Source organism: Pararge aegeria, chromosome 3, assembly GCF_905163445.1.
Source record: "Pararge aegeria chromosome 3, ilParAegt1.1, whole genome shotgun sequence".
NCBI lineage: Eukaryota > Metazoa > Arthropoda > Insecta > Lepidoptera > Nymphalidae > Pararge > Pararge aegeria.
Window position 1 is genome coordinate 14,788,094 of NC_053182.1, and position 26,501 is coordinate 14,814,594.

General features: G+C 35.0%; 1 protein-coding gene across 2 annotated transcripts; it reads right to left on the reverse strand.

Moving 5' to 3' along the window:
• Positions 1-672: 672 nt before the first annotated feature.
• Positions 673-26,235, reverse strand: LOC120637053. Of its 2 annotated transcripts, XM_039908650.1 has the most exons (6): positions 26,024-26,235; positions 25,559-25,671; positions 8,851-9,001; positions 7,745-7,936; positions 6,885-7,085; positions 673-781 (listed from the first exon to the last, which is right to left on the reverse strand). In XM_039908650.1, exons 1-6 carry the CDS (start codon positions 26,084-26,086, stop codon positions 725-727), a joined length of 777 nt encoding a protein of 258 aa, XP_039764584.1. In that variant the 5' UTR covers positions 26,087-26,235; the 3' UTR covers positions 673-724. The 2 variants fall into 2 exon arrangements, with proteins under 2 accessions (XP_039764584.1, XP_039764585.1); XM_039908651.1 differs by lacking the exons at positions 25,559-25,671; positions 26,024-26,235 and adding an exon at positions 22,227-22,446.
• Positions 26,236-26,501: the final 266 nt, after the last annotated feature.

A 26,501-nucleotide genomic window follows, 5' to 3' on the forward strand; every position in this document is an offset into this window, starting at 1 on the left:
TTTTATACTATGTTTGGTAGTAAATAATAGTAGCTTATTATTGCTATTCGATATTATTAGGTATATCGCTAATTACTAAATTTCCATTTTACCTAAGGTAGTATGGGACGCGGCAAAAGTGTGCTAAGGTTCTTGAGTTAACTCGGTTGGCCGGAGTGACCGTGCGGGGAACCGCACCAGCGGTTACTAAAAAAGGAGCCAACCGGCCAACTAACTACGAGGCCATAGTTCTAGGTGGCAGCTATCAGGGGGCTGCATTTCGAAAAATAAATGTCAGCTCTTCTAGTTCGAAATACGAACAATTCTCACCCACGCGTGCACGTTTCAAACCTATTACCTTTTATCAACAAAAAACGATATTATTAACATATGCATAACATATGCATATGCGATCTAAAAAGTTGCTGAACAGTAGATATTCAACCAGTAGCTTGTGTTAATATTAATTCGTTTGAACGCAAAACATAACTCAAGTGCGAGCGGGTTAGAAAAATATTTCTTTAGTTTCAAATAAAACATGGTAATTTTTCAAACGTGTTTATTTAATTTTTAAGTAATCACACTATTGTTTTGCATATTTTCATCTTAATATTCTAGTGATATTTAACGTTAAACCAGACTAATTAACGCTATTCCTACATAATGTTTTAATTTATAAAAAAATATTAAAAAGATTTTAAAAAGATTTTTATCATTTCTCCTTAGTTATCCTTAAATTAGAAATTCATAGACGTTTTGTGCCAATAATTTTGTCTGCCAATGCGTAGAGTTCCTCCACAGTCTGTAACAGATACAAAATAAATTTTAATATAAATTCTAGATATTCGAAACAGTCGCAGCACACACATTATATTTAATATCAGATTCATAAGCGCTTTCGGTAGGCCTAAACAAATAGTTTTGCGTTTGGATTTTTTTTATCTATTTTTCATCTATACATGAAAAAAACACTGTGTATACAAATCTCTTAAACTAAACTGACAGGTCTGAAAACAGTGCTATCCTTTTCCGAGGGATAAAGTATGACAAGGACAGTACTATATTAAAACCTGCCAGTTTCATTTAGTTTAGAGTTGTAGTTGTAGTTTAAAGTCGGCACTTGTTTATTTAGTTAACAGTTTGACAATTTATCAAAAAGTTATATTTTACTCTCAGTTTTGTTGTTGGCTGTTACTAAGTTTTTATTTTATGTTATAGAAATCATTATTTTATCACCCATTCGATACGACATTATCATTCATCATAATTCCTACATATTTTTGTATATTTAAAAACGTGGAATAAATGCGAAAAACAATTATATATGTATATAGTAAAGTACTTAAGCTTTGAAAAAACAATTTAGATAGAGTGTCAATTACTTTTTAATGACACATATATTATTACTCGTTATTAATGTCTGTCGGTTCACTAGCCGAAACTGGGTTGACAGATTAACAAATTAATTAATTGATCTGGTTCTAAAACAATCATTAGCTTAATTTACTTAATGGTGGTTTGCTGAAATACTTAAATTCTAGTAATTTTTAGACACCATATTGGCTTTCCCTATTTTTTGATTATCAGACATTTTAGAGAAAGATAATCACTTTTCAGTTCGCAGGGTGGCAATATATTGACATTCCCATACAATTGGTGTACAAACTTCGGAGTTTTGTATGGTTTTCACATACGTGACAAAGATGTGACATCAAGCTGTTAAGCCATCCTCTTCCTTAAGCGCTCATGCCGCGCGAAAACAGATTACGGGTATCGGTTTAATATAACTGACATATCTCTATCAGGCCGCTACCACCTTATACTGCTGCACAACTTGTATATAACCAGTTGAGATTGCATCTACTGCCATTTGTCAGTAGCCCGAAGGCTTAGAAAATACGTATAATGATTATAAATATAGGGTAGTACGAATAAACTATCACTTTTTTTTAAGGTTTTCGCGATCGTCATTATTATGATCAGGTCAAATCGTTGTCTTAGGTACTTGTTAAAATAATCCGAAAACCCTCCAAAAACTCTACTATCGTATTAAAAGTAGGTTAGTTTATTTGTGAAGACTTTATAATTGTGCCTCTTAAGTTTCCCAATTTATTTTAGATTTAGTTTGGAACATTTCAAATGTTTTCAGCTTTAAAATTCAATCTGTAAAAAAACCTGCGGTTTCATACAATTTTCACGCGGCGTGGAACTGATTAAATTCTTGCGAATATGTCTTTCTCGTGAGCTTCTATATGTTCCAACAAAAATCACCGGTTTTTTCTTGCAGTGTATGAAACTGAACTCTTTAATTTGTACTTGAACCGATTTAAAATTACGTAAAAAAATATGTTTTGTAGTATTCTCAGTTATTTCTTATAAATATACTAAAATCTGAAATCCTCCAAATTACGTAGGTCTTATTTGGTTTTCGATAACGACCATTTTTAATGTACCTACTTCATATGCTCACATTATTAGACTCTTTCTTTTGATTACCACCGCTGAACCACGCGTGGTTGTCGTGAAAGCAATTAAGTAAGTAGGTATATTTTGATAACACAAATAGCACTGATTGTATGCCTAATTTCGTATGTTATGTTACTTTCTTTGTTTTGTTGATATGTTATAAATAGGTTCATGATTAATAATAATAGTCAAAACGTTAAGTTCACGCGCCAACATTATATACGTACCTACCACGATATAAAAATCTTTAAATAAAACTTATATTCACTTATAAAGGTTTGTTTACTAATTACTAACGGAAAACACAACGCCTATTGGTCAATTCATTGAGTTACATCGTGTATCGAAAACTCATTAGAAATAAATAGATCCGTTGAAAAAGCAACTTTCAGATCCTCTTAATATCTGATATACCAGCATCTGAAATTAATAATCATTCTAATATAAGACTTGTATTATATAGAAGATTTAATTCCTCTACCCTGCCGTTAAAGATAGCTATCTATACTAATTTCATTATTTGATCTGAAGATAATGGATTAGATGAATTTAATAACTTCGCACCACTACCTACCTATTTATTAAATTTTTACATATATTTTTCACGAGGTAAATGCGCTTTCCTAAAATCATCCTTTTTTCTTTAGCGAATACGGAGTTTGCATTTAGTAATTAAAAAAAAAAATGTTACTAAAAACTGGTTATTAACGCGACCAGCTTTAAATGCTATTTATAAACTAAATGATTGTTAAAGGAATTTGTACTCGTAGTAATTAAACCTTTAGTGATAAGGTATTTATAAGATCCAAGGACCGAACGACAAGGGTATTTACCGATGACAGTAATTATAAGGGTGAATTCAGTCGTCAGACAGTGCCGCTAATGCGCTTTAACTCCAGCATGAACAAACCCGTACAGCCTACGTCCACGCGTACGTGGCACGTAATAGAAACGATACGAGTGATAATTATTTTGTTGCAAGCATGCTAGCCCTAAAGGGCGTACACCTATGTCCACGTGTAGGTAGGTACGTGGCGTGCTTTACCACGACTCGCAGTTTGCGTCGGGTTAAATTAAAGCCCTTAGCAATCTCAAGTAGGGCACAAATTTGAACTTCGTGGACGCGGGCAGGACGCATTAATTGGGCATTGCTTGAATTTTTTTTTACAGTAGGTAATAATTTACGTACAAAGCATTATAGAGCAACACTTCTGAGGGAATGCAAGTATCACGATTTGCAAAGTGCCACCCAGTGTCCTTCAACCGTAGGAGTATGTGTTAAGCCTCAAGTGCCTGAGTTGCCTGACACAGCTCAATAGTGCTTCGGCATAAATAAGCATATCAGATTGTTACGAATAACATATAACTACGTACGGCGAATAATTTGATAGAGTTAACAAGACAAGCCGAGAAAGAAGGCCAAAAATAATTGTTTGTGTAAAACTACTAGTAAATACTAGGCCTGCGGGTTAAGGCTATTTTGTACTTATTTCCAGATTCCGAGAGTCACAAGGACTTCGAGCAACTCGTTTGATGTCGTCTACTTCCACTGAGTTGGAGTCTAGCAGTGCATTTTTCCAGTGTGCCATTTCAGACCCAAGATACCTTTTGAAACCCAAAAGCCATCAGTTCTTCAAACGGAATGCTCTGCCAATTATCACTTTAGATTCTGATTTGATTAAATAGAGATACTATATCGCCCGGAGAGGAATACGGAGTTTTTTTAATCATGTTTTGACATACCTACAGTAAAAAATAATATGTTTGATCCAAAACAAATAAAAAAAATAGGATTTCTTCTTACTTGTAGAATACGTGACAAAATGAAGGACAAATCGAAGAGGTCAAATGTCAATACAGATTAAATAGATAAAGTTCCAGATGGAACTGGTTTACAATAATTGTGTGTACATTACACAGTAATGTGGTGAGCAACTCAACCACTCTCTATTATCTGTTCTGTGACAATAACGTCGCCCTTGTCTATAGGTTTTAGTTCATCTTTATTTTTTTCAAACTGTATCAGAACTCAGAAGTACGATATTTACCGATAGGAAATTGAGATTTCCTATACCGATGTACCGATATGTATTTTAATGAGTTTGGCTATTGGTCGAGGATTTTTAACACATAAGGTATCTTTATATTTTCTAGGGATATAACCTAAATTTGCGGTGCCATCCAAAATAAAATATGAACAAAAAGAACTTCAGTCTAGTGCTTCAGCACTAATACTTATTAAAATCGGGTCGGTCCATTCAGCCTAGTTATTAGTGTAGCATATGCTTTTACTTATTTGTGAAAGTCCCGTCAAATCTGATTAGTCTTTCCGAGGTTTAGATATAAGAAGAAGGGCAAAAAAAAAATGTTTTGGAATTAATAAGATCGCCTTTCGATCAAATAAGCATATGAACTTAACTATACCAGTTTATATTATTATTTTGTTTTGTTTGATTTGGAGCGGTTTTAAAACCACAGACAGACACTTCTATGATATTTCTTTGCATGGCTAAGATAGATTATTTCTATCCCATTATTCAAATAAGTTCGTCGCTCTACAGTCTAGACTACAGGCAACAATGTAAGCGCATGGCTTACGCGTGAAGTCATAAATTACTGCAAATTGCAGACTATGCCACGCGTACCATTATATTATCTTTGAACTAATATTATAATGATGAAGAAGTTTGTCCGGATGTATGTTTAAGCCTAATGTGATGTTTAATCTTTGGAACTAGCACATATATTTAAACTATTTATTTATAGATTGCTGGTTTATTGAGGAAGGTTATAGGCTATAATATTAAATAACGCAAAAGACCTATACCTACACCTAATACACTTGTCAGTGTGTCCATATCCACAGACCAGAAAAAACATTGTACAATTGTGTATATTATGTCCATTCAAATTAGCGTATTATCGTTTATCAATTTTCTTTATTTGTAAAACAATTAGGAATTTTAACGCTACGGAATGTTCATTAATTTCTACATTCAAGTCGAAATATTTTAACTTTAACAGACTCCACAGACTCTCATAATAATAATATTTTTGTCTTTAATTGTGTAGTGAATGGTCCGTGATCGATTTATAATTCACAACGCAGTAACTGTCTCGATCGTGTAACTCATGAAGTCCAGGGGTTCGATTCCCGAGTTGGGGCAACCATTTTAGACAATTGGTATTATATGCTAAAAAAAATTCTCATTGCCAGCCCGGAGTTAGAGTAAAGCGTCATTTTCATTTTATCTACACCCGTGAATCAAACAGCTCGCCATAAGGCTCGAATTTCTTGACTTTATTATCACTTAAATATGTTAGTGATAGTTAAAGCCTGCAAACCCGGTCCACCAGAGAGTAGACTAATGCCCAGCGATGGGACATTAATATTCCAAGCATAAATTTAAACAATGTGTTAAAGTACATACAATAAATCATAGTTACTATACGATAAATAAATTCCAGAACGACAAGGCGGCTGGGAAGCAGGCCTTCGCCTAATCTCTCATAAAATAGAAAAATTCTAAAGATTGCAAACTATAAAATGATGTTGAAAAAGAACATTCTGCAGAGTTTCTCGCCGGCTCTTCTCGATAGAATCTGCCTTCGGAACCGGTGGTAGGGTCACTACCACCTACTTGAAATAAATGAATTTTGGTTATTTTTTTAAATTTAATGATATAATGATGATGACAGTAGTGGCGAGAAGCACCCAGTAAAAATGTGACATCGGTGATCATAGAATGTTTACGCGTTCTCCATCTATAGGTCAACCTATGCTTGTCTTTATCTGGTATGCGCTGGTTTGCCACGAGCCCACTGTGTTTTCATGTAAACAAAATGATCCGGATTTGTTATCACGAACACATTAATGTGATAGGTACATTCGATGAAGGCACAGCCATCACACTAATTATCTAGAGTGACATTTCTAAGTATTATTGCAGCGTCAAATCTTCATATTATTGTACGTAAGTTATTATTACAGAGGTCAAGAGAGCAAATACTGCGATGCAAAGAAATCTACAAGCTCGTACGACATTTCGCAAGAATTTGAGAATTTGTTTATTTTTTGTCGAGTCAATGATTAACTCGTATTGTATAAAAGGTTATTTATTGACTGTAATCTCAGCTAACCTCTTAGGCGTAGGGTGATAGGGTGCTTTTATATTAAAACCATAAATAAACCGAAGTCTCCAGACAAAACAAAATATTCGTTTTGCGCATTCCTGTGATTTTACACTTGCATGTCATATGATGTTACCGAAAAAGTTTAAAAATAAAGAAATCCTCCGTCTGTTTTCTAGTCAATCCTTTGCTTTGTTGCTACGTGAAAGAAGGACAAACAACCAAAGCATTCATCATATGAGTGGGTATAAGCCGCATTGTTTTCATTGGTTTGTAATAATATTAAGTGCTTTCTTATTAAGACTTACAGTTAGGTTTTTAAGAACTTTAATATCGTTGGCTTCGTATTTGAGGACGGTGAACTGTTCGTCATTAAAGCGAACGCCCTTTTCGATGTCTGCCTGCTTGATTTCTTCCAATTCTGCAACGCACTTCGCAAGGAGTTCTTCTGGAGTCAATTGGTGACCTTGTTCACTCAATGCCTCGGCTTCAGCTTCCTCGTCCGCCCCCTATTGGAGATACAGTAATTGCTAATGGTAATTATTGATAAGATTCAAGTATTGTTTTGTGTTGTTCACTGAAATAAACTTTACTTTACGTATTCTAGACGACATATGCATGATATATGCCATAAAACGTAACTAAGCGCACACAAGGACGATTTATTGATCTTTTAACAAAACCTCCGACAGTTATAGCAAGTCACGTAAAATTTACTAAGTAGGTACGCTTTGTGCTCAACTGTATTTCTGTACCGTATGTTATATATACATTTTATTTTGTATTTTTGGAATGAATGAAAAATCTTTAAGGATATATGTTTATAAATAAATTAATAAATATTTTTCGACAATACACACACCGCCATCTAGCCCCAAAGTAAGCGTAGCTTGTTTTATGACTGAGGAATATTTATTTTTAATGAATTATATAGATAAATACTTATAAAATACATATAAACACCCAGACACTGAAAAACATTCATGTTCATCACACAAACATTTTCCAGTTGTGGAAATCGAACCCACGGCTTTGACCCAGAAAGCAGGGTTCACTGCGCCAATCGGTCGTCGAAGCGAGGATAGAGTATGTTTTGGAGATAAATTGAAGACCAATCTGAATAAAGCATGCGCCTGAGATTTAAGTTGAAATATAAATATCATCTTACTTGATCAATTTTTTGTGACGCTTTCAATTTCCTGTAATATGCATCAGCTCGTTTCTTAGAGGCTCTGGCAACTTCTCTGTTCACCATCCTCCAGAAAACGAATACAGGGTGATGGAAAAGCTCAGGTGGACATTCTTTTAAAGGTGTCTTTCCGACCAGGATCAGCCTTTTTAACCTTTCCATTTCGTCGAGCTATATTCAAGGAAAATATAATGTAGAAAAATCGTATTCTTAATCAACTGTTTAAGTCCGAGTAAGACTCTCAATTGAATTCTTATGTGAAAAAAGAAAGAGAGACCCTAAAATAATATCCCGTTAGTACCTAGAACAATATACAAGATACCCTAAAATGGAGCTAGAAACAAGTTCGATAGTTGATAGGAATATTAAAAACCCCAAAAAAATCTTTGTTATGTATTTAATGGTAAATGAGATAATCGAAAAGTACTTGATAAAAACCTTTTTCATATTAGGTATAGCTGTAATAAACGACTCAATAATAGTTTATTAAGGCTTTACAAATAAACGTCGATTAACTTTGAAATAGTTTTATATAGCGTTTTATCACGCTCTTACATTTGAAAGGTGGTTATAATTGTAGTTGCAGGTCGCGTACCGACTCAATAACTTGCACAGCCTGCTACCCGGCACTTATTATATACCTACCTATTTATTTTATCCTTTACTGTAATAGAAATACTTTTGAAGTTATTCTTGTTATTTCTCATCAAATGTATACAATTTAACAAACATATAATTTTTTTGTTTACATGTGTAAATTAAATTAAGTATGAATATGTAAGGATGAAACGATGGTCGAGAATTCGGCCACCCTTTCGGGAGGTCAAGTTTGATCGCGGTGTTCATCTTTAATTTTTCGGAGCTATGAGCGTTAACGGAATTAAATATTACTTGATTTAATTGTGAAGGATAATATCATGAGGGATGCCTGAGATTTTTTCATAATGTTGCACTTGGCCAGCAAACTCTTCCCACTCTTAGATGAGACCCCTGCGGCGTGCCTTGTAGTGGATTGATTGGATTGATAAGTTAAGTTTTATTGATAGTATAAGATAAGTTTTGTTGATGTGTAAAGGTGTACTTACAACTCTGGAAGAGATCCTCTTGTTCAGATTTTCCTCATTAACGGCGCGAATCCTTTCCTCAAGCTCGGTCATGTAAGTTTTGTCCGTGAGCCGCACCAGGTTTGAGCCCATATGCTTCTCCAGGCGTGCCCGGACATGCGGGTGTGCAAAGCTAAAGAAAACATAATTTATTCACCACCATCATCATCATTATTACGTCAACCAATTGACGTCCACGGCAGGACATAGGTCTTGTAGGGAGTTTCTACATGCCACGCTTGTTTCCTGGGGCTTGTAGCGCCTTGTTCGAGTATTATTAACCAAAACTTATATCGTAGGAGCCGTTTGTTTTTTTTGGATTTAGAGTAGCCTAGGATTCTGTGTGTATTCTCCTCCTTTGAAAAAATCTATGCCAAAAATCAAAGAAACAAACATACTACTTTCGCATTTATAAGACTACTTAGGAATTATATACCGGTTTAATTTTACCATGAATCATTTAGTATGTTATCTATAAGGGATAACTGAGTTAAGATTTTTTTATTAAGGTGTCAATATTAGATTTCGATTAACAAAAAGCATTAGGCTTTACAATTTTAACTACAACTACCTTGTAGTAAAAATTTAAAATTTTCTTAATTTTCTTCTGGTACCAACTTATGTTTGCTTTTTAATAACCGGTCCTAAACACAGCTTAATAATTATGCTAACTGAAAAGCCACATTTGAACTGTGGTAGTATTAAAGTAAAACTAACTTCTTAACACATCACACATAATACAAAAAACATAACACTTTTATATTAGCTAAATACACTGTATTAAAATTAGTAACACTGCAGATTAGGTTCTGCCGCGCGTTTAAACCACCGACTTACCACGAAGTCTGGAAGTTTTTTCGACTCGTTTTGAATGTCAAGTTTAGTAGAATGTTGTACGAAAAGCGAAGACGCCTCGCCGCCTGAATGTCTCCGACGTAAAGTATTAGTAGTTTTGACGCTGGCTGCCCGTGTCATAGTTGAGGCTTTTATCACGGTAGGGCTGGCACGGTATGGCACGACCCCCACCGATACCACATATACACATTTTCATGTAACGTGGTGTTCATACTTGATAGGTGGTTTACTAAGAACGGAGTGAGCGATAAAACGCTTAGACATCGATTTAATTTGGTTTGCCATGATAGGCGACTGTGCACCCAAGTTCTACGACTGTGAAAAAAAAAACGCGTGTGTACGTTATGTACACGCGTTATAAACGTCATACATAAAGAAATGGACATAATAAACATACTTAAATTTAGAATACTAATACTAATACACATTAAAGGACAACCACGTTTAAGTCAACATTAATTTAGGATTTTTGTACAATTAAATAACCGGAATGAACTCGCAGACTGGCAATAAAAAAATGCCGCCTTGTGTCCTACAATTGGAGGCGTAGGTGTTAGGCATCATGTGCCAGTAACTATATCGGCAACTACGCCCTTCAGACCGGACCACGGAATTGCAAAAATGCTGCTTAGCGGCAAAAATAAGCATAGTGATAGTTCTTCCCCAGACCAGCTCCGTCACAAAAAGCTCTACCACTACTATATTCTTTTTTTTTTTTTATTGTTAATTTATTGTAAACAATAGAGCAAAAAAAAACATGGGTAAACACTGCCTACTTTGCGAGACTGCTATTTAAAAAAGTCACTGCTAAGAGAGCCGCCTGTCGCTGATTTCGTATTTATACTTTCTGCACTAACACCAAAATGATAATGCTTATTGTTTATGTGCAGGTAATTAATAAGAGAAACCGAGTGGAGACGGCAAACCATAATACACTTTGTGATCATCCCTTCTCTTCTCGGCGGTTACGTACGAGGCACTATTGAACTATTACGGAGAATGGAGACCAGTGTCCTGTGCTACTTCCGAAACCCGTTGACCCGTGATTATGAGCAAACCGTCCTGTTGGTGAGGTCTTTGGTCAAGCAGTGTACTGTTATAGGCTATTGAAGAAATATGAAATTAAAAAGAGGCCAGTAATAAAATAGCGTTTTGAAGTGATTGGCATTATACTATTTTTATCTACGCTCTTTATGGCCTACAGCCAAATAACATTTTCAGGAAAATGACAACAAAAATACGTACAAAGATACAAACGGATAAGGAAGTTCATTATCTAAGCCCACCAACTCGTATTGGAGTCGCGTGGTAGGTCTCTTATCTATAACAGTCTTCTCGTTTACCACCTACTCTCTTAATAGACTAGATGATTTTGATAAGACAAAATATTATAACAAAAAAAGCGTTGAAAATGTATACCAGTGTAACAGATACTTAAGGTTTCGTGACAAAAAGTTTTTGAGATTCATCATACATGGCTTCGGAATGACTGTTTGAATATTTGGCCGTGAATCCACTGCATAAATTGTGAATTTCATCGCTTCGTCTTCTCGATTGAATTTCTGAATTGCTTTTCGATGTTAATTCAGGATAGTAGGTACTTTAAATAACTTGAAAAAATTAGGAGAATCTATTTGATGCAATTTCTAAGCCGATATTAATAGAGAAATAAATATGTTTGCCTCCATATAATTTAGGTATTTTTTTGTCCTTAGATAGTAAATATTATGAATGCGGTAATGTGGAACTATTGTTTGCTGGTTTGTGCATTTTTTACGCAGCAAAATAGCATGCAGTGACAAAGGGTTGACGTTGTTTTTAGCGTAGAGATATATTATGAAATTAAGTTTAATTTGCTATACTCCGCCATAAGCGGGAGAATCTGTATGGTGTAATTTATAATTACTTCAATCCTTATACTCCACACCAAACAGATCTTCAGCAATGTAGCAAATTAAGCTTAATTTTTATTATATATCATGGAATTTTGCAAAGTATCGCCTGGTTCTATCCAATAGCTTAGAGACAGTGTATGGGCTATACCGTGAAAAGGTTACTTTTTACCTTGGAAAGTGCACGGTTCATATGGGATAGATATACCTATTGCCCCAATTCTATGCTGAACTCTATGTTCTGAATTAACTGAATGGATTTTATTACATTTTGGTATTAAGGTTACCTTATTCTATGAAAAAAATACTCTAATGATTAATCCTTAAATTTAGCGGAAAATTGTAAAAAAAAATTAAGTTGACAATGATATAGTTTTTTATAAGTATATTAATTCGCAAGAAGGGCAAATAAACAAAAAAATATATCGTGAAGCAACGATGCCACCTTTAAGTTACACCGTCCCTTTAGTCATGACCTGTCAGGAATAAATTCTTCCAACGGCCGATTTGTAATAGTACAACAGCGGTAGAGAAACAGGATGTAATTACACGCAAATAGAAGGTACACGAGGGCTCATACGCGGGAGAAATACGCTAATTTCAATCTTCAATTTCATTAGACATTAGTGTTAGTGTTTAGACATTAGTGTACCATTTAGTAGGTCCAGGTATTTAGCAATCAGAGATAGAGTACGTAACTCTCCCTCCACGGACATTAAACACAAAACATACATATATAACATTAAAATTAGGTACGTAACAACGAATGTAGTTACGTGACTAAATGTTTTATTTTTAGACTAGTTATGCCCGTGACTTCGTTCGCTTTTGTTTTAATAAGACATGTGCCTCATAAATGTGGCAGCACTTTATGTATTTAGGATAGCTGAGCCTGGTGTAAAATCGTCAAAAACTTTCGTCCCCTCTCCCGAGAACTGAGCTTCATTTCAAGATAAAAAGCATCCTATATTACTTCTAATACCTATAGGAATATGTGTAAAAAGTTTCGTGATGATCGGTTTAGTAGTTATTGCGTGAAAGCGTAACAAACCAAATTACATTCACATTTATAATATTAAGTAGGGAAGTAGGGATTGACATTGAAACGGAATTTTTCATCACTTTTGTTTTTGACTGGCTTAAGTATTGTTAAGAATGGACACAAAATTGTTTTACAAATATTATGACATTTTACAATCTTATCACCTCAATGTTTTTCATAATATTATTGTTTTGCACGAAAATAGTAACCCCCCTGTAATAGTATACTTTGAACGGGTGATTAAATACGTCATTAAAGCCGATTTTTAGTCTGCCTGTCCACTGAAGGGGAGCGATTAAGAAGAGCGGAGCGAGCAGTCTGGAAAAGTATAACGGAATGTTCCTGTCTACTGAAGCTCTGCGGTGCGAAAATGAGTTGTTACAGCGGCAAGGTGTTCAATGTGTAGAGAGTAAGCGGAGTTTAATATAAGAAAATAATTACCACTCCGCTGAACTCAAAGGCAGCTGGAACGTTCACGTTTTTGAAGAAGCAGTGCTGCAGTTTGCAGCAGAGTTGCAGTTATATCTTCACTATAACTCGGGATGTCTGCAATTTTTTCGTTCCCAGTAAACTGGAGATTTTACATTGAAATTCGACTGGGAACCACAAAATTGTGGTCATCCCGAGCTCAGTTTAAGAAATGGCGTAAGGAAGGTTTTTTTTAACAAACTATTAGCTTCGGATGAGGTGATTGGTGTTGTTGAAAACACAGAGTGTCATCCCTTTCCCACTCGATTTGCTTTGCTTAACCCTACGATAGCGTACTATCGTAGCGTAGACCTTAAAAGTTCCTTTTGCTTTTTTATTTAAAATTAAATCATTCCTTTGTATTAAAAGCTAAGTGACTTGATGCATGTTACGAGTACAAGATGCATGCGATGTGATTACCGTCAGTTGCAGTGTATCTGATACTTGCGTTGAATTATGTACGAAGGGGCTGTGTTCCAAAGCTTAGCTTTCCACCATCGCACAGCACTAATGGAAAGGCGGCCTTAATACAGGTTAATGGTTCGTCACAAAACACATAAAACTGTCTACACGGAACGCTATCTAATGGTTTAGGCATGTTTTAGGCGTTTAAAAGGGTTCACTTGTAATTGTGTGTACGGAGCCTTTATAGTTTGGGGTGCGTAGGCAAATTTAGGGCGGGCGTGAGCGGCGTCACTGTTAAGATAATAGACTACAAAATTTAAAAGATATTACCAAAAAAATGTTAGTGTGATGAACATCAATGTTTCTCAGTGTCTGGTTGTTTATCTGTAAGTATCGGTGCATAGTCAGTACATATATGAAAATGTAATTTATGTCCATAAAAATATATCAAAATTTAAAAAAAAAATGCACTGTAACAATATAAATATTAGAAGCAAAAATAAACTCGTTGTGCAGTTTACTAGGCTACACAAAATTGCAAATTCATTCAAGGGCAATTGTATATTATTTTATAACAAATTACCAAATGAAATCTTTGAGATGTCTCTCAATAAGTTCAAAGTTTATATAAAACGTAAGATTACAGAAAAATCCTATTATAATATTAAGGATTATTTAAACGATAAAAAAGCTTGGGTGTGAATTGCTCTAGCTTCATAGCTTAATATAAATTTACTGGAAGATGGTGATAACAAAAAATAAATTTACCTGGCTAAGTTTGTTGTGGGCTCTTCTTAGACCAGGGCGCGTTTGGAACCCTCGTAGCTTTAGATTTAAGTTGGCGAACGAAGTTATCACCATCCCGTTACAATTATGTAAAAAAACTACAAAAATAAAGAAATTTTGAATTTGAATTTGAATTTGTATATTATAAGTATTCATGTATATTATTCACCAAAATAATCATCAGTCATCTAACAGTACAAGTACACATAACACAAGCTACGCTTAATTTGGGGCTAGATGGCGTTGTGCGTATTGTCGTTGTCGATGGAGCAACCGATTGACGTGTTTTTTGTCCTTTAATTATCTCGGCAACAAATCCCTGCCTAGCAAGATTCACAGCAGCTTAGAGTAAGATATTATATGGAAAAAAAATCATGTGATTCTAGTCTCCAATGTTGTGATATTCTCTCACGTTGGTTCGGTCACGTTCAAGGGGTGCTTAAACTTTATAGGTCAATGGTGCTTTAAAGTGACAGTTTTAGGTTGAGAGTCTTGAGGTATAACATAAAAGCGGTGTAATATAAACGGAAGTTGCCGAAGATGCCCACATTTTTGCGCTTACATTTATATTTGGGGCGAATTCGCGATAAAAGCGTTTTTTATAGGGCTACTTGTAGCGTAATACTACAATTACTGCAATTCAATCTGATGGTAAATGATAATGCACGCAGTCTTTAGATGGTAAATGGTCCAAACTTTTTCTGTATATGAAAGTTATGTGCCGTGCGTAATGTTTAGGGGTTTGAGGGAAAATTTGAGGTTTTTTTAACAACATTAAATCGATACTAAAATAAAAAATATGATATCAATCCAAACGCAAAATACAACAACCTGTGGCAAGAATCAAAGACAAGTTTTTCATAAACATTATATGCGTTGCCCAGTAGAAATCGATTGGTTGGTGAAAGATAAATGTATGCCTAGGAATCTACCTTAAATACCTTGTTCGTCGTGAAAACGGGCATTTCTCGTTTTCAATTCTATTTATATTAATCATCAACGTTTTAATGAAGGGTGGGGGGGGGTGGTGGGGTGGTTAGTGCGCATTACCAAAGGCTTATAGTACTCTCTGAGGCATGGAGATGAACATGGACTACCTACTTATTTGATCCTAACTCATGTTATAAATGCGCAAATGAGTTTATCTGTTTGTTTGTTTGTCAAGCAAGCAATTGACTTTATTGTTGCATATAGAGTGAGTTGGAACGACAGAGAGTAACATATGCGACTTTTTCGTCCTTCAAAACCTTCAAATTCCCGAGGAATAAATAATAATTCATTTATCAAAACTACCAATCAACTTTATTTAACAAAAAGATAGTTTAAAGCACTGAGAGTAACATAGCAACTTTTAGCCTGGAAATAATTTCTTCATTATTTCAATTAGGTCCGTGTAGACTAATTTACTGCGGATAACATCCTGAAGCGCAATTAGTCCTAACATCATCAACATATAAAAAATAAAAATGTAAGTTGAAAGTCCCAATAGCTTAAAATTTAATAATTTCGAACCGAGAATCGGACCTCATTATCTGCAATCGTACAAATTATATTTCTTATTACGCAACGTCCTTGTTAACGAGTGAGCCATACAAAAAGCGTTAATATTTTTGGGCTGGTACGTAATTTACTATGTTCTTATCTCTATGCGGTTGCTATGTCAGTTACCTAATAGTTGTTTGTTAGATACGGCTACAAATTAAAAGCACTTCACGTACGTGCTTTTGAATAAACTTGATTAACTTCCGGATAATTTGCCATTGACTATGCTACAGGTGTAGGAGTTGTTGGCGCATCTTACAAAACGTCTACACCTACTTAATAGTAGGTGCATATTGGCAGATGATGACGATGATGTTTTGATACGTGTAATTCCTATTCAGACGGAAAATTCTTCGTTAGGTGTAGTAATAACTACACATATTTTTTAATATTAAAAAAAATCGAAAAGCAAACGTCCCAATAAGGCCCGGCCCACCTGAAGATAAGCAGGAATCCATTGCCTATAAACAGAGCAGTGCTTTCCAGGCCATGCAAGGACCACGTCCTACAAATTGCTGATGTGTGCATACACAGTGAGCAAAAAGTGCAGTGCCCAATAACCTAAGAACTCCAAACCAAGCCTTTTACACAACGGAACCTCAACAATGCTGCCTGGCAGCACAAATGAACATGGCGGTAGTAGGTACTTCCCCGGAGAAGCTATCACAAAAAGCTCTAATACCACAAACTTCTACTCGCTTACTACCTTGGAGAGGTTTTTTTTGATTGTTTTTCAGAGTTAAACTTATCGAAATTTATTTATTACTAGCTGTTGGTCGCGCTTTGTCTGTATTTTTTAGTTTAACCCATGGTATAATCTATCTCCACTACAAATTGCAATCGAATTGGTTCTGTAGCTTTTCCGGAAAATACACTAGTTCCACAATTCAGATACAAATCAAGTTGACATTAAGCGAAGGCTTTTCCCTAAAAAAATCTGCCCAACCGGTGGACTCTACTACCAGTTCACTACAAACATGCATACTTGACGTTTCGAAAGTGCGTATATTAAGGCTTACTTGAAATAAATTAATTAAATTTTTTATAACCCATAACGAGTTGGACAATTTTCTCCTCGGGGAATTATTTTCAAAATAATGTACGTGATATACATAATATAAACGGCGATATACTTCTCTTTGTCTCCGTTGCCGTACTTAGGACACGTAAATGTGCTTAGGACTTCTCAGGGGATACAAATTCGGGGTATATAATTATATACCCCGAATTTATATCCCCTAGAGAACAATTGTTCTCTTACCCTATGCTAGCCGTGCTGCTACTAGACCAAGCGGCACAAGTCCTTGTTATTTAGAGCTACCTTCAAAAGATCTATGTCCAGGAGTGACGTGCGTTGATTGACTTTATGATGATAATATAGAAAGTGATCTACATAATGGCGTATAAATCATAGTATTATACCAAAGAAGATATTTTATTCCCACAAAAACATACACACCTATTTAATTTGTCAGAAAATTTGGAAAATCCAAAAGTGCACGCCTCATAATCTCATTTTTTTCTCAATAAAATTAATTTTTTTTTAACTGAAACTTTCAATGCTCATTACAAATTTTTTTTTTCATATTAATTATTATTCATTTTTTGTAAACAAGTCACGGGAATGTCATAATGATTGCACATTGAAAGTTACAATTAATATTAGCTAGAATAATTACATGGAAATTTAACGACAGTGAATTGAACGCTCATATTAACTAAGAAATTATGTCGTGTGTTACTTTAGATAATTAAAAAAGAATTATTCCGATACGATCATTTTTTCGACCAATTTTGATGCCACATACACCCGTCCATACACGGACGTCCAGAAAATATTATGTTTAATGTTATTATTTACTATGTTAAACAAATTATTATAATATGTGCCTGACAAATTATTTGACTTGATATTAGTGTACTCAAATTAACCTGTAAGTGCAATATAAATAACAAAAAATCAATTTCAGTTTCGAGAAAACTGCTTTTTTTGAAATGTCGAGAGTAGAGCACAACCTCAACGCTTCGCTTATGATTTCGCTCATCTAGGAGCTAAATCACATCTTTGTCGGTAGGGTGGTAACAAGCCACGTCCTAAGAGCCTCTTACAAAATTCTGACATTATAAATTCCCAAATTGCCCCTGCTGGGGATCGAACCTGGAACCTATCACTACTAAGTCCATAGTGCTTACCATAGCCCCAGGGGAGATACCGGTAAGCAGTTGCAATGGGTGGGCCGCACCGCACATAGCTAGGTGAAACGCCGTGTTGGTACACCATAGACTAAAGACGACATCAAACGAGTCTCAGGGAGTCGCGGCAGGCGGCATAAGGCCGTGGAAGTTGGAACTCCCTATAAGATAAATAAGTCCAGTGATTAAATCTAAATGTTTCAAATTTTCAGAAAAATTACGGAAACGGTGCCTGTTATGTTACCCTCCAGTGCAGAGGGCAAAAGCAAGTGATGATTAATAGAGAAGAAACATTTAACGCAACTCTCTCGTCATGCATTTCAAGATATTTACGTTAGTGTAGCCTCCAAATGTGTTTACACGTAACCCGAATTACACGTGACGACAAGTTATCTCATCGCGTCACGCGTCTGACGTGAGACGCAATCGTGTCATGTAAATACGACCCGATTTGCGCTACCAGAAGAATGCTCGTAATTGAGAAGATGAAATCCCGCCTGAATCAGAAGCAATAAATAGCGCGCGTTTTTATGAGCAGTTACGTCGACGCAAAAGTGTTTTCACGAATTACAGCTGCGTATGGCAGGAAGAGGAAGTCGAGGTCATCCGCTATATTTTTATAGTAGTTTTCGCAACTTTAGTGCTAAGGCAAAAATTACTTTGCTTTCAGGGGGAAAAATATTGTTACCTAAAATATAATATTTCATCTTATCAACCCAGTACCGGCCGACTACAACGCACGGGTCTCCAGTCAGCCGTAGTCCACCACCCTGACCCAATGCGGATTGGTGGACTCCAAACGCCTTTGAGAATTCTTAGGCACGCAGGTTTTCCTGTGGTGTTTTCCTTCACCTTTTATGTATGTAATGTAGTACGTCACATTACAATAATATGCTTTTATATCAATCTAACCAAACGCTAGCACGTTTTGCTATCTGTATAAAATCTGTAAAATTTTAATTCTTGTCACGCGGTAAATAAGAGTAAAAAAACCGTCTTATATAAAAATTAAACCTTGTTTATAAAAAGCCACCATCATCATCAACACTTAAACCGACAATATTTCGAGTTTTACAACATCTAAATTAACTGATTTGTACAGAATTCCAATTTATCTCTTTGGGTCAACTAAGAGTATAAAATATAACGGTCACTATTCATTGTAAGTGGCAAAAGCTAAAACCGAAGTACATTAAATTCTCCTTCAAACTGGGTCCTTATCTGCTTACTGACCATGGTTATTATATCTTAGCTAGAACAATCTACATTTTTTTGCAGCTGCTACTGCCAGACACCTCCTACGGGATATGAAATAATTTGCAATCCTCACAGTCTACGTGATTAAACGCTTTAAATTTTAAATGATTGGTGCTTGAAAGTTGAATAGACATCTGGAAAAACAATTGATCGACGAAAGAAGAATAGCCTATTCCAATTTAAAATGATTCATGCTCTATGAGTATGATTCATGGGAAAACCTCCCGCTGGCTTACTTTCTTAAAAAACGGCAAGAGTTAATAAAGATTAAACCTGTAATTTTTGAGACATTGCCCTTTGGTGAACCACATACCACAAAAACATTGGGTGTTAAGCCACAAAAGCATGGCTCATATGATCTAATAATGGCCAGGCAGCAAAATCCGTGTGATGGCATCCGCACAGTAAAGCTTATAAAAACATTAAAGTACGGGTAAATTAAAATTGAAGCCTATTTGCTTGTTTGAGAGCCCACATTAAAGATTCTCTGTGCCAAAATTAAAATGTAGAAAAAGGCAGATTCAAATAACATTTGCCAATAGAAACATTTAAGAATCAGTTAACCAGTTAAACTGTCGGCAGTGAAACTGAAAAGCCGCGATATTTTTAAAAGCCATAAAACGCACGTCTCAGTCTCAAAAGCTTCTTAAATACTTTGGTCTATTTACTGCATTAGCATCAGTTGCCGTATACACGTCATAGTTATATTTGATTCGTTTTCTATAAATAGGTACCTATGGTATATACTTATACTATACTAATATTAATAAGAGGAAAGTTTTGATTTTTATATTTTAATTTTATTTAAACCTTTTAAGCTGTTTATTCGTGACTGAGTGAAAAACATCCACTTTAAATTTAAACTTTTCGCGCTTTTAACGCTTTTTGTCCATTAGTGCGCTGAGTCGAATAGAACTTTTTTACTATCAAACTGCGAAAATGCACACTTTTCGAACTAAATCGACCTCACGAAGCGAGTGGCGTGCGACGAAGGCTCGATTTTCATTCGAATTCTCATCACTAATTATCACTTAATCTATGCATATTTATAGTGGTCTATTCTCATCACACATTAAATCTAGTGTTGCCAGATGATTCAGATTGTTTGATCTCTTTACATATTCTCGAAAATAGTAGTTTAATCTGGAAATGTAATTTACTTTTTAATAAGAAATCTATAGAAAAGAATTAATTTTATTCATTGTTGCTTGGCGTCTGTACAAGCGGTGAGACCTGGAACCTAGCTGCTGTTTCTTAAGGCCTCCTACCAATACATTCTGCATAAAACGAGTATGTATGAAATATAAAGTTCTATTCGAACAAATTAATGCCCGGAATTCTCAATAAGTTTCGTTTTAGCGCGCCTTCATTAGTTTATTTCTTCTAACTGATATAACTGATATTTAGTGATAGTAAGTGTCCCTACTGAAAATCAGCGTTGTAGTATTCCATGGCATTTACTGCCATGGTGCTGCGGCACAGAGCTGAGTAGGTGACCCGTTGACCACAACGAAGCAACATACGCCTAAATTATTATATATATATTTTTTCTTTTTCTCTGCCCTCTTGTAGTATGTTGTAATTTATTTATTTATTGTGGTTAATAAATATTTGACCTTTTAATTGAATTATTATGACAAACGATTCTACATGACAGTCATTATTGCGTAGTGGGTACTGTGTAATAATGACGCAAAATGGTCATCATGCGTAGGTACAATTAATTTCTGCAAGCACTTTGATCGCGGGAATTCCATCGCAGGCATCTTTGGAAATCTTATGTAAAGCTTTATTTTAATATAAACCAAACTGACGACGGATTCCGTTATATTTAGTTTTGTTACTTAAGGTTTGTTTATTTTCTCGTTAATCTATGCGTATATTTTTAAGAAAAGTGAATATTTTAGAAGTAAATACCGCTTATACTCAATTAAGTTTTACGTTTTTATAAAAAACTAGCTGTTGCCCGCGACTTCGTCTGCGTTTGATTTTCTTTTTTGATGTGGCATTAAGTTTAGTTGTAGATCTAAAAAATTTAAAGTATTCAGTATCGCTAAGCCTAGCTTAATTATGACTGGGACGTTATAAGCAATCTTAGATAACTAAGCATTGTCAGTTTTATTAAGTAGACGAATGTCTAAAATTCATGGTTTAAATTATTGTTTCTAGGTTTATATTTTCGTTTAATTTATATTTTTAAAAATTTTAACTAGACATATACTACTAATGACCACTATTAATTTCACAGTTTTGATACCTTATTTTTTGACATATGCTGATTACTACTATAAAATGGAAAAATTATTTTATTTTCAAGGATTATAATTTGCATGCCATAAAATCGCTGATTGTGATTGTTTTATTATAAGATTAAATTTGTTTACCTGTAATCACGCAAATAAAAATTTGCCTTTTAGAAGACGTTTTAATATCCTAAAATTTTAACGATATCGTGCTAATCTCTGGAACTACCTGGCTAATTTGAAAAATAAATCTACTTTATCTCGCTGTTAGGGAACGTTATTATATTTATATTTGTTTCCACTGTTAGGTTAATGATAATAATTGTATTTATAAATATGATATTAATATGTACAGTTGTAGTGAAACAGTAGACTCGCAGGTAAGTAATCTATGCTCTCTCTTATAAGACATATATATGTTTATATATATTTAATTCTACTACAAGTTAACCCCTGACTGCAATCTCACCAGCTAGCTGATGTTGGCGTCTAAGATGACAACGGGCTAACCTGTTAGGGGTATGGCGATCATAGTAAACCATTACTCCTAATCGTTTTCCGGTACCACAACGCTAAATCGCTTAGCGGCACGTCTTTGTCGAGATAAGTTCCTATTGGAAATTAATTAGGCATGAAGATGAAGGATATAAACACTTGAATAAAAAATAAGGTTACCTGAGCGCCGATGCAGTCCTCGTCGTATTCACGGACTCTATCGACAAGAGGTCATCGTAGTCACCAGCGGACCTACGCCGGCCGCGGTCAGCCAGCAGTTCTATAGTCGTCCAAAAGGTGCCCTCTGAGGAGGTCGACGACGTTCGTTGCATGGTAAAGTTGGTAGTATCTATTGGCTGTGCATGTTGCTTCACTCGCGACCAAAGGTGCAATGACTGCTGCCGCCATTACAGTTACAAAAGAACCACCCCATCAACCTCCATGCCACGTGTCACACGCGAACATTAATCTCACGACTCACGCCCTCATACCTTTCCTGTGGATAATTTTCCGCGCACTCACTTCGCTTTATCGACATCGACACTTGACTAGTACGTTTGAATGATTTTTAATTAACTCCGTTGATGCGATTTGATGGAGGTTAGAGCAAGGTCGTTCGGTCAATGAAAATGAATGAATGAATGATTATGAGAAAATATATGTACTTATTGTAAAACATAAAATTCTTTTATTGTTTAGAATACATATATTTTCTCAAAATGTTGCGCATGCCGTGCGATAGTAACAAATAAACAAACCAAACACAGCCGTCTGTTTGTTTATTTGTTAAGACTTAAGTTTTAATTTCGAGGGTCGGAAGTCGAATCCCAGCACCTCTTACTTTTCTAAGTTATGTGCTTGATATCCTTTGCTTTAATGGTAAAAGAAAACATCATGAAGAAACTTGCATTCCTGAGAGTCCACCACTGGGCCACCGATTACGGCTTGAACCCTTCTTAATGTGGGAGGATACCCGTTTCCTGTACTGGGCCGGTAATGGGTTTATATGCTGATAGTTTGCGTTTTGGAAAACTAGATTTAGCCATATTGGTTGAAGCTATTATTGTTTAATGCAGAGTATACAAGCCATGGGTACAGCTATCGTTATGTTTACTAAGTAGGTCAATGAACTTAATAAAGTACAAGGATGGTTTGAAGTAACCATGATACAAATTAGAATAAGAATATTATAATACTTGTGTGAAAACACACTAACACAACTAAATGTTTTAGAAATAAAACCTATTTAAAAATCAGGTTTTATAAATAAATTCAATATATAAAATCAATAAGTTTTGTTACGAATTTGATTGGCGCTACCTACTTAAATTTAGGGCAAAATGGAATTAATTGTAGTATCGCGAATTGGTCACCGTTGGGCTAATGGTCCAGCAGTGGACTGTTATAGTCTATTTTATTTGTTGAATAATTAGAAACAGTAGTCAGGACCCTTACAAAGCATTTATGTAAAATAAAAACCTTTAAAATAAAAAATAGCTCAATAAGCAGCATTTTAGTTCGATAAAAAAGCGCTCAGGCCAACTCGTCCGGCCTAGTTCAAAGGTACGAGGAGTCGAATGACCCAGATGGCGCGACCGTCGCCGGGCCCGACCGGGTCAGCAAGATGCTACGGCCTTCGTATCACGAAAATAATAGTAACTTTTAATTTATTACACGATGACATGTATTTATGGGAACTCATTGCGGTGAAGGCGTTTCGGGATTTTTTAAGCACGTACACCACTGAACTATGTTTTATTAAACAAAGTTATTTTGTGTGCAGAGCAAGTACAGTGTGAGTGCTATAACAATTTATACATAACTAGAGGTCCCTCGCGACGTCGTCCGCGTAAAAGTCAACCTTAAAAGATAGACATGCTGTCGCCTGTACCAGGCTTTTTTAGAACTTATAAAGGGAGGAACTTTTTTATGCGTGATTTTATCGAAACTTTAACCGTTTACGCAGCGCACGTGGCGTAGTGGCCGATTTTGAAACATTCTTCATTGGTCCTATGCTCCTTTTAGTCTTAGCGTGATAGTATATACTCTATAGCCTTCCTCGATAGATCAGCTATCCAACACTGAAACAGTTTATCAAACCAGACTCGTATCTGAATAAATCAGCCGTTTAGTTGCAGTATAGGTAAATAACCTAGATACCGACTGCAGCGCCATCTTTCGGGCAGATTTGTGAATCTAAACCACCCAGGATGCCACCCAAACGCATACAAAAAAATTCATTCAAATCGGTCCAGCCGTTTAGGAGGAGTTCAGTGACATACACACGCACAGAAGAATTATATATATAAAGATTTCCAACAGAGAACAAGTAATAAACAATGAGGTCTCTTATTGCCGAAAAGAAGTTTGTTAAGGCCCTGTTATTTTTAAATTCATTTAGACGTGCAAAGTAATAAACAAAGGTTTTTTTTTATTTTAAGTAAGCCAGGTTTTTTTCCAATGTAGGTCCAAGTCTTTTTGTAGGGAATGTCAGTCCGGTTAAAAATAAGATTTACCGAGTTTTTTCGCTTAATATATATTGCTTAATATGTTTTTTCGCTATAGCTGGCAAAAAAAAAATAAGTAAGTGAGGTTTTGGTAACAAAACTGGCTCATTTAATCAAATAATAACAATATTATGTCATCATTCAGGTATGACGCTTTAAGAATTGTTATTGCTACAATAATGCCAATTTTATTACTAAAAATAAGTCTTCGAAGTTATCTCGATATAACAAGGCAACAGTCCAAAAATAGGAAGTAACATGCTCGGTTCTTATTTTGATAAGATTTTTAAATTATTAAACCAGGTCAGTTATTAAGGTAACTATTTTATACCAGACTGTATCAGCTTCGGCCCCGTTTGTAAAATATTTTAAGTTGATCACCCAATGGTAAGTCTTTAGACTTAACAAAAATAATATGATATTAATAAAAAAATTACAGAAAAAAATTATATTGTTAAAACTAGGAATCCGAAAAGAGAGATTATATAGTATATTTGACAGCTCCTTTACCAAAATCATAAAAACTAACTTCTAAGTTCCCGACCGAGTTCATCCTCGGTCTATAGCTTTTCCAGTCACGTGCATAGCAATTAATTATCACTTGCCCTAACTTTAAAAGAAAACAAGAGATTTTCTCTTGTCTTCATAGTTATATATAACTATGAAGACAAGAGTTATATATAACTATGAAGACAAGAGTTATTTATTTATAGTTAGTTAATATTTTAGATTTGTCAATTTAGTTTTCAGATTTGTGTTCCTACAACAGGATTGGCATCACTTGCTTCATTACCTGAACAAAAGTGTACCTACTAATCAACGACTTCAATCAATCAATCAATTAAGAATACTTAATTGCACACAAGAAAAAAAAAAAAACAAAAACAACAAAGGTACAATTAAATTCAAGTAATAGAGAGTACATACATTCCAATGTCCATTATAGCAGAATTGGCACTAAAATCTAGTGCAGTGTTAAACATTTCAACAACTATGATTACTTACGCATATTGTATAATTTTCGCTTGCCACCATCGTGATAGGTTTGGTAACTGAAACCTTTTCATTTTTCTTCTTCCAGTCTCACCTTCTGCCCCGATTTCATCTTCTCCCTCCACCTTATGGAATAGTGTGGAGTGTAGGAGTAGTAAAATACAAAAAATGTTTTTAGTGTTCTAGCCTAATTTAAGAAGGTACTAGCTGACTAGCTGAGCCGTGCAACTTCGTCTGCACTAAATCTGTTGTTACCGGAAAACACAAATAAAATGTCATTTTCTAAAAATGGATACTAGCCAGATCGATTTATCGCCCCCGAAACCCCCTGTATACTAAATTTCATTAAAATTGTTGGAGCCGGATCCGAGATTCCAATTATATACAAGAATTACTCGTTTAAAGATATAAGATTATACACTACTAGGTACTTAGTTGCATCTTTGTAAAAATTGGGTTAAAATATATTTTGCCTACCTGTATTTTCACCCTCTTGTCTTTTTCATCTCCCTTCGTGTTGTCCTTATTGCCGTCAGCCATTTTCAATCAGTTTGAGACTTGTACTAATAATTTTGACCGAAACTTAGTTTCAACTAAGCTAGTTTTTGAGATTTACATAATATTTACTAAAAACACAAAAATTTGGAATAAAATATTTTATTTAAATTTAATTCATACTAAAATTATTTAGATGCTAGAATTTTGAAGTGGCCATGACAGTTATTTTTGACACTATTCATCCCTTGATTTATATATATTTTTTAATTTCTATCTTCCAACCCAGTTTACTTTTTAACAAATACTTCTTTAATTGCACTCTATGTCAAAGAGGATACCAACATAACTTACAAAGAATTTTATTTTATGTTGTTATTGGTTTTTTTTCGGTTAAATTTTTAATTGTTAACTTGTATTTAACGGGACCACTTTTTACGTAGTAACATCGCGAGCTATG